This window comes from Sphaeroforma arctica (genome assembly GCF_001186125.1).
Source record: "Sphaeroforma arctica JP610 unplaced genomic scaffold supercont1.1575, whole genome shotgun sequence".
In the NCBI taxonomy this organism is placed as follows: Eukaryota; class Ichthyosporea; order Ichthyophonida; genus Sphaeroforma; species Sphaeroforma arctica.
The window spans coordinates 1-9,899 of NW_014038983.1; the positions used below are offsets into that span (position 1 = coordinate 1).

Sequence of the window (9,899 nt, forward strand, 5' to 3'; positions counted from 1 at the left end):
TGGCCTGACATTTTTCGCGGATGTGGGACTGTGGGACTGTGGGATCCCCAGACTCCCTACTGGATATTAAATATTTATTTATTTTGATTGAAAATCCAAATTTCAAGTTGTTAATAGCGCTTGAGCTACATAAAACCCACCCGACGACTCTCTACTAATTGACGGTGTAATGCATTCTCTAGTACCAAGGAGCAGTGTTCATGGCGCTATGGTTGGACTTCAATAGGGAAGCCAAGACCGCAGATGTTTATTTTACCCTAGCCACACAGAGAGCTTTCCTACTGTGATGAACGAATGCCACTTTTATCAAGTATCATAGATGGAGAAGATAACAATGCCCCGTCAGGACTTTCGATTTTTAGTTTATGACGACCGCCTTCCGAGCTCCCTGATGAGACTTGGTGCGTAGAATATACACAGGCATTGGAGACAATGTTTGTGCATGTAATCTCTCAACATAATGAATAGATATTTTCGTCAGGAAGTGTTCAGATGGTTGAACACAAAAATAGATAAGTTCACTTCATAGTTGTTGAATTTGAGTGGGATAACTTAGTTAAGCCTTGTACAGCCGAAGAATGGACAAAGAACCGACTAATGCGATCTCAAGGAAGGACTATAGATACCAAGAATACCTCTAGCAAGTCCTGGTGCTTATCACTAGACAAATTAGTGGTAATAAACATAAAAAAAGGTGATACACAAGGTACTTGTGAGCTAGGTATTTCACCAGAAACCGCCTGGCCAAAGGTGTATCAGAAACATCAAACAACGGCACAAAGGTTATTAAACAAAACTTGTTCTATGTGGAGTGTGACGCTGTTGTCCACCAATATAAGTACAAACCAGAACTTCTTTGGTGAATATATAGGCTCTTGTAAGTACTCTACATATTGTAACAATTGCAAGAAGACGCATGGGATATACATCACGTCTTATAACGAAATCTAACGGGTTCTTATCAACTCGCGACCACCCCAGAACGAGGAAAAGTACAAAAACAAGAAGTCTGAAGAACAGAAGTATATTTTTTAATATCAGCATACCTAAAATTACTTGTATACCTGAAACATATATAGATTATTTCACAACAATTAAAACAGTGGTTAAAAGTCAACTACGCCTTCGAACCTATCACCGTTAGCAGTGGACCAGTTTAACTCAGGTGGAACTTTGAGACGATTGACGCATGAACAACATAAACGTATTGTACTATCAGTATATTCTAAACGTTCTATTATTAACACATTATTGGACCCAGCTTCTCAAAGCCCATATCTTTCTCAACGCTTTACGCTTATATGTGTCAGAAATTACTGTAGATGATTTGATATAATTGTGTCAAACGGGGAAGAACTTATATGTTACGAGAAAGCAGCAGATAATAATACATGTTTCTATATCATAGAAATGTTCAGGGAGATCTATTTATACTCGAGATATCTAACGAATACAGTTTTAATATATAGTTTTAATATCGAAATGTGTCATATATCTTTTTGTATAGTCGGGTTTATCAAACTATAATTGCGCATATAGAAGATCAATTCCACCACACACAATATCTCGACGCCACAGTCGCCACCAATGAAAACAATAAAGGATTTGATTCCTGATACATGACTAATTTGATTGTTCCCGACCGGGTCATATAGACAACACAATGTGCTATTAATAGACGTAATGCGTGTCGATTTTACTACGTTCTAGACATCCTCGCAATACTGCGACTCTCGCAGACAGATATAAGTTATTTCACAGCAAAAAAAAACAGTGCTTAAAAGACGAAGTTATCGAAGTAAACTAAGCCCTCGAACCTAGCACCTTTTATAACAGTGGACCAATTTAATTTTATGAAGGTTGTGTATTTCTAAATACGAGCCCTATTTATACGACCATACCTACACATAACTTCCATCTGCCTCGTATAAACGAGATGCTGAGATTGCGTGGGAGTGCTACAGTACTTCCAACGATGGATTCACCCAAGGGTAATATCAGGTACAGATCATTAAGGACCATCGAATTCTTTTTCGTTTTTAGTGGAGCACCGTTTGGGCACCATATACTTCCTGCTTTCTTCCAACAGATCATGGATGATCTGATTGAAGATATGCTTCAAGAAACGGATCACTTGAATGATACTATTATTTTCACGGCAACGCGGGAAGGTCCTGAATATGTCGTAAGACAAGTCCTTCCGCGTTTAAACGCTCACAACTTCAAGATCAATGAGGCAATAAGGTCCAACTACTTGGATGCCTTATCCCAGGTGATAAATTCAAGTAAAAGGAATCATAACTCAGACTGGAGAGCTCCTACAACCGGAAAGGATGTTAACGGTCTTTGTGGATATATAAATTACTTTGCAAACGGGGTTCCACACAAGATCTTTGGCTACTTATGTTTACATAAAGATGCACTAGGAGATATATGGACAGCTGAATTTGAGAAGACTATGCATATAGTAAAACTGCCGTTCAAACTGTATCTGTGATGCGTCACTTGATAGACAAGGTACCTTTCAAAATAGCTACGAATGCATCGGACAACGCTGCAGGCGGAGTGTTATAACAGGTTAATTGAGAACAACCCAATCTATGTACAGTTCTTTAGTAGAAGCTTGTATGCTTCACAGCTCAATTATCGAACTGTACAGTAAGAATAGATCACAGCATCGGCTTTCGAGTTATTTTAAAAGTAATTTATTTAAAATACTCTCTTTAAAGTGGCATGTGATCGACCGAAAGTGATAAGTATATCTTAAAAATACGAAGTCATACAATCAACTGATTAGTAGATAGAACGACTGTCGATCTCGGCTCTTATATATAACGAAAGATTTATACTGTATATACAATCATAAGGAGTTTTATAACCTAACCGGTGAGCACTGGGATCTCACAATATACCACAGGATTGTGGCGAACGATGTCCTTGATGCGTGATAAAAGGGTGATAAAGGTTTACATTTACGTTTACACTATATCCTCCAGATATAATGCATAATTTATGTCATACTTCAAGACTTAGTGAGTGAAAATGAATTTTTTTCTATCGATGGAAGGATGTTAATAAATGTGTTGGGCTTCCTATACCAGGAATTTCGAACATGCTTGTTAGAATTTTGGTATTCATTAATAATTACAAGATCCCCCTATAATCCAAGGGCATCCTTTTTATAAACAAATACCCTTTCCTCTGTCACGCCTTCGAGTGGAAAATCATCCCTCGAGTAGGTAATATAAGAAGACTGTAACTCCTACACGCTTGCTCTCTCGAGAGGGCGGTCAAAAGGGTAAAAATAAAAATAAAAATAAAAAAGCGTATCGTGGGGAATGTTCTATCATCATCACTCCTAAATCATCCATGACACGCTTGGGTTTAGTACTGTTAGAATACAGATTTTGTATATGTACTAGTCAAAGGTTAGACCAGTGGATATAGTAATATCGCGAATTTTGGTAGCAATCTATAAACTCTTAAAACGTGTGGTAATGTCTGCGGGCAATATGTCTAGCTGTTGGAGTTCGTACCAATAATGTGTCCACAGTGCCGGTATTAGATCCCCCACTGTCCTAATGACCCATTTGGTCCTCTATAGACTCCTCTGCTCGCATACAGTGGCCCACTTGGTCCTCTACGGACTTGCAAGTCCCCGGGCGATCAGAGAGTAGTTAATAGAAACATTGCACTAAAGGCTAAGCTATCCCTAAACCAGCATACCTCTAATTTATCGTCGAGAATATTTTGTAGAGACTCATCGTACTGGTAGGTATACGTAGCTCCTAAGATAAAATGGGGTGAATGTGCTACTCTTTATTGATGCATAACTACATTCATTGTAAATTTCTTTCTTTGCTGGTCGTCTTCGCATTTTGGCGACCCTTGATAATTTCCTTAGTCTAGAATTCTCCCTAAAACCTGGTTCTTTTTCAGGCATTCTTTCATAGTACTTGTTCTCTGTCAAATATAGAACTGGCAGAGGAACACGACCCTAAAATTGAAACGTGTCAGTGGCTTGTCCTGATGTCTCGAGGTCTGTAAAAGTGCTAATCACTTGTCACCTGCGAAGAATCCAGTGGTACTTGTGGACGGACAAAGTGAGCGATGGCAATAGTTGACATATGCCTCCGTGAATATGAATTAACCTGGTAAATCTATTTAAATTTGATATCAGAGTTCATATCAGAGTTTCGTCATTTGTTTCGCAACTCATGGCGGATCTTTAAGCAGCGACTTAAGTAGTTGAAGGCGCTTTAGGTCCGCTTAGAGATTGTGGTCTTAGATACACGGCCTTAGCTGGTTCCATGTCTCTACGATCTAATACCGTTTCAATCGGCATAGCCTCGACTGCATTCTTGTTGGGTGCATGTGTTGTGAGAGTCTAGAGTTTTTGATCAAACTGTTTAGACTCTCCTAACTCAGCTAAGAATGTGATAAATCACGGTGTGTTTCCATAGTGCCTTCTTAATAGAATAGGATTCCGGATACATGAGCGTATCGGTTTTGCGGTCGACACAGATTGGCTCGTCTTGTATTTAACTAATAAGTTCACGTATCTAAGGTTAGGATTTATGTAAGGGAAAAAACAACGTTACAGTTGATGTAGTTATATTCGCCTTATTTAATAATTGGGATATTAGTTGCCATTGCGGGGTTGCCCCCACAGAATATGTTTAGTTAAGTCCAGCTGGAATTCCACAGCTTCAGAGTGTGTCAACGACCAATTTATCCAAATTAAAATAAATAATACTATCCCTATTCGGGTACTTGTCTGTTATGTTTTGCAGCCAATTGTAAATGAACCCCAACGCGACTCAGCGAGATGGAACCATTTGTTAACAAACTTGCAATCAGTAGTTAATAACTCTGACTGTTTTCTGAAAATCAGTGACAAGTCGAGAGAGCACCTCAGGAAAGTGGCTATGTATTTCAGGTATGTGTGTAATATTCAAGGTAAACTTGGTAGATATATCATGCCAGTGGCTCACCAACTGTGAATACCGGATAGTGTCTTTTACATAAGTTTAAGACCTTTGATCACAGGGGACAGTTATGTAGCTTATTTACAGGTTTTATTTGAACTGTCTATGTGCAGTTACGTTAACAAGTATTTTTTGTTTAGCGGTTCCGCTCTTGCTAAAGAATTGTATGTAGCGTGGCGTACCATTTATAGTTTACTATGTCAAGTTTCACATACCCGTAAAAAAAGAGAACATACACCAGGTAGTGTTTTTAATCTTCCTGTTCTGTACAATTTCATCCATAACTATATCGGTGTGGCAGATGACAGGCCCTAGGGGTCCCCACCCGAGGCTGGTGCTACTTGACAATTGATATGTATGGGTTTTGAAAGATCATGCTTTTAAAAATCAGTGTATAAAAACCATCAGGGTTAACTTTTCAAAAATCGAACCTTTAAATAGCCTTCATCCTACATACCGTGAACCACTTCGTACAATGTCTTTCAAGATAAGGTTCAGCATAGCTTAAGTTGTAGTGAGCTATATACTGTTAATATTAGTTGTTTATACGACAACGCTATATGATAGTATAAACCTCTGTTTCTAAGGCAACTCTCTATGGTATTTTTCCTATATTTATTTGAAAATATATTGAATATATCATCAACTCGGGGGCCTGCTTTGATATCACGAGCTCCTTCTCCTCACACTCCCCAACGCAACAGTATGAAGGCTCAAAGAATTTAGTTTAACTACTTCTCTCGATAGTGAGTTAAAGGTAAAGGCATTTTAAACTGACATTTTTGTCTATATAGTTGAATTCCTATCACTCACTACTTCTGTCTAGATATATTTCAGGTGTCACCAGAAATTGAAACGGTATCGATTGACTGCAATCATGCTTCGAATCTATCGTCATAACATATATCTAATTAATCTAATCTCGGCGTCATACCATATATCTCAATCCATTCTAAGAAAATACAATTCAAAAACAAAACACTAAGCTGGTGCTGTGAATCCACTGTTTTTACCTAGAGTTCTCAACCTCATATAAGGTATAGACGGGCATATCTAGTTTTGCTTGCCAGGAGGTCTCAACATGTCTTATTTCACAGTAGATTTCTTACCTTGTAAATAGTTGATTTTATACTAGTTCTCCTCTTTCGATATTGATCACCAACACTACCTTCCACATACGGTACCCAAGCTCCATCGTGGTTTGTATGAAATTACAGAAGCTGATCGTTTATGGAATCACGGAACTTAGCCTCTCCCTTAGTGCTCACGATTTTCGCCAGGCAGCCGATGACGAGTGCATTTGGGTGCACAAAATTCGTAATGTGGTCGTAATGATGCCAGGAGGACTCGACATGTCTCCTCCTTTGCCTGAGACTCGGCCTTGTACATATTCAGTATTTTGTAGAAAAGTGATATTTCTAGGAAAATCACCTGTTATCTACGATGGTCTTTCAATGTATACTATAGTGTTTTCCCAAATTTAGATTGTTTGGGTCTGCGCTTTGTTCCTTTTACATTTTATAGGTATTGCAGATCTAAGATTTACGTAAACGTGTGCTTCTATTATGTCAGGAAGTAGCTAGTTTACAGTGCCCACCAAATGTCTCCATTGATCTCCAACTTTACCTTCCACATACAGTATTCAAGCTCCATCGATCGTATATGGAATCACGGATCTTAGCGTTTCTCTCTGCTCGCGATTTTCGCCAGACAGCCGCTGACGAGTGCATTTGGGTCAATACGCAATATAGTCAATAATTCATGTCGACAAAAAATTTGCGGTGATACCTCACACCGGTGACGATATGTGGCTCTTCAACAAACTCTCCACCAGGTACACTCTGACGAACATCAGCCTTGCCTTCATGTTGTTGGTTTCCACGTTGTCCAAAATTCTATTGAAGCATATACCTCTCTGTTTTGAGCCCAATACATCTAACGCTTGACCGACACCTCCAATATCCATGACCATCCACCCAGAGTAATCCTGGACTCCTTCACTGGTTCTGTATTGTACGGTAAATGCCGCCGTCTTTTAGGTGTTTTGAGTTATGCTACCACCATGTCTCGTGTGTATATTCCATATGCTCTCAACCAGCTCACCGCCTTTAGCATCGCACCCTTGGAGTCCCACTACGACGCCCTGCTTTGCATTCTTATCTACCTCACCGGGACTACATCCTTTGCCCTCACATACCGAAAAGACTCGCTGACCAGACGCTTGACTCCACCCCTATTTCCTAAATCGACTATACGAGGGCTCTAACCTGTTTAATCATACACCTATCTGACAGAAGCGGAGTGTATTGCTCGTTCTAAGTATACTTAAGCTAATACTTAGATTCGAAACATCATGGACGCTTTAAGCTATACTCTGACACTCTCGATGAAGATCCACATTGATGACCAAGTATCACAAAAATCATTTTTGGTACCGGTCCTTCCAAGAGACTGAAACAAATCGGTATACGCCTTCACTATATACGCGACAGCGACCGAAATGGGGTGATTGATCTTGCATATGTCTCTACTCACGACAATCCGGTCGATCTCCTTAGCAAAAGCTTAGGAATGTCCAAGCAAGTAGGATCCACAATCATCAAAGCAGTCTTAGGGTTCAAGAGGGGTGCTGAGTAAAAGTATTTCTCTTGAAAGGAATTTCTACTATGATATAGTTTATACCTCGAATTTGGATTTCTAATGCTCTCCGAACTTGGCGGATCGTTCCGTATCGCCTGTAACTGCTGTTTACACCAGTTTAATTAACTTTAAATAATTGTTTAGATTATGAAAACTTTAGTTACGTTGCATTGTCAGATTTCTTCATATAAACTGTATGTATCTTGTCTTCATTTTTTCCAACACCCACCCGTTGTCAAACAAAACTAAACGATCTAAATATACAAAATACTAAAATGGCATACATCAAACAAAAATAAACAACACATGTATTTTTGATATATATATATATATATTTATATTATAACTCATCGGCATGTGTCGGTTGCACCTCAAACCGGGTCACTGTTCTTGTCATCATTTATAGAGGGCGTCAATGCTCACTACTCTGCATTTTCATAACCTTGATCTTGTGGGGGTATTCGAATCTCTAGTCACATAAAGCACAGGAGTGCATTCGGCGAATTTGCGGCTCTCGTTAGTGAGTGGGGCTATGTAGTATGATAACTTGAGGTTTCTTTTAATGGGGGTTCTATATCAACTACTGATCGTTCGTAATGTGCCTTTTTTTATAGAAATTTCCATAGAACAACCTTATATAAAACCCAGATTACATCTCAATACACCGACAATATGTCTAAAGGAAATTTTGACTGACATTAGTTGCTTCATTGAACTCAACTGGCTTGAGTGATGCTGCTAATACTCCTATATATTACATTCCAACTAACTTGTCATAGTTTCGATATCTAATGGCTTAGCGACCTTTCTCATCTCTCTGACGTGTGTTTCGGGACAGATCATCTCACACCACGAGACCGGAAGCATGGTATGGCCTGGAGAATTGATGAAATTAACACTAATCAGGTTAAAACAAGAGCGAGAGACAACAAGCTTTGTGGATAGGACACAAACTGAATATGTTTTCTGCGGTTCAACGTCAATTTTCATGCTTTATCAACCCAAATATTTGAAGGAAAGTGGTTGCGTGCATGGTAACGCGTGCTTGGGACAAAAGGGCTTGCTGCGATACCAACTGCGCCCTAATGAATGCTCGATAATATCTACTGGCGAACATGCATTAAAATCGGGGATGAGACGCTAGCATCAGTGCCGCCTAAGATGTGAATCGAACACTATTCGAACAGCGAGACACTTCAATTAACACTACGTCGAGTGTAGAAAGCTGAACTTTATAAGCAATACTGCATAAAATTCGATGTACTAGAGTGCACGGACTAACGCACATCACACTGAACAAAGTGATCACTCGGTCCGGTGATGCTAGAATCCGTACATAATTCAGCGAGTGTACACAAACATTCTCACGGTATGCAAACAGCTGAATCATGGTGTTATTCACGAACACAAAAATATATGCCGGTAAAGAAATATGCACGCATTCCGAACGTAAAGACTCCATAACCACACTATATATAGATAGGCATGAAATTGATGTAGATCGATAAAGCCAGGGTCTGATTGTAATTGACTACACAAGAAAAATAAATCGGTTTCACAAATGCTACTCACCTGCTGGGCTGGTTGCGAAGACCACTCCATACTCATTGCTTGCTGTAGATAAATAGTAGCTTTTGGCATCTCCCAGGGATATCTATCAGCAAACAAAGATTAACTATTGAGATACAAATATTTGGCGCCAATGTCATACCCGGGTCAGAGAGTACAGAGACCCGGAAAAAGAGAGCGATGGGAAGACCTTATGTTGATCAAAGGTGAAGTAGATATCATAATCCGACTTGCAACTATATAGGTAGCATCAGCGTGCCACAGCGATCGTGTGCGCCTACATACCACTTGCGCTCTCACAATATCCCCCGGGCGGAAGGATTTGTATATGTCCACTGTGTCTTTCTGCGTAGCCCGAACATCCCTTTGCCTAGATACGATACATGCATATGCGCGTAAACAGGTGCGTGTGTCGGTGTGAGACTTCCGAGGGGAAGGGTTGGCTCAGGTATGGTATGTATGCGTGGCTGTGTGCAATTATGAATGGCTTACAATTTAGAGTAAGTGAGAGACAGTTGACAAGAGATATATATAGATACACACACATTATAACACACACACATACGCACATGTACATACGCACACGTACATACGCGCACGTACATAAACACACACACACACATACACACACACACAAATATATATATATATAGGTATACAAACTACACACACACACACTTCCATTCACACGCGCACGCATAT

At 39.6% G+C, this 9,899-nt stretch overlaps 1 protein-coding gene across 1 annotated transcript in view; it reads right to left on the bottom strand.

Moving 5' to 3' along the window:
• Positions 1-8,180: 8,180 nt before the first annotated feature.
• The window catches only part of SARC_11214 (hypothetical protein), a 4,630-nt gene continuing 2,911 nt past the window's right edge, over positions 8,181-9,899 (bottom strand). Inside the window, exons 3-5 of the mRNA XM_014294703.1 lie at positions 9,483-9,567; positions 9,201-9,282; positions 8,181-8,503 (exon numbers count right to left, since the gene is read on the bottom strand). Of these exons, the coding sequence (XP_014150178.1) occupies positions 8,394-8,503; positions 9,201-9,282; positions 9,483-9,567 (277 nt within the window). The 3' untranslated portion in view covers positions 8,181-8,393. The remainder of the gene's footprint in view (positions 8,504-9,200; positions 9,283-9,482; positions 9,568-9,899) is intronic.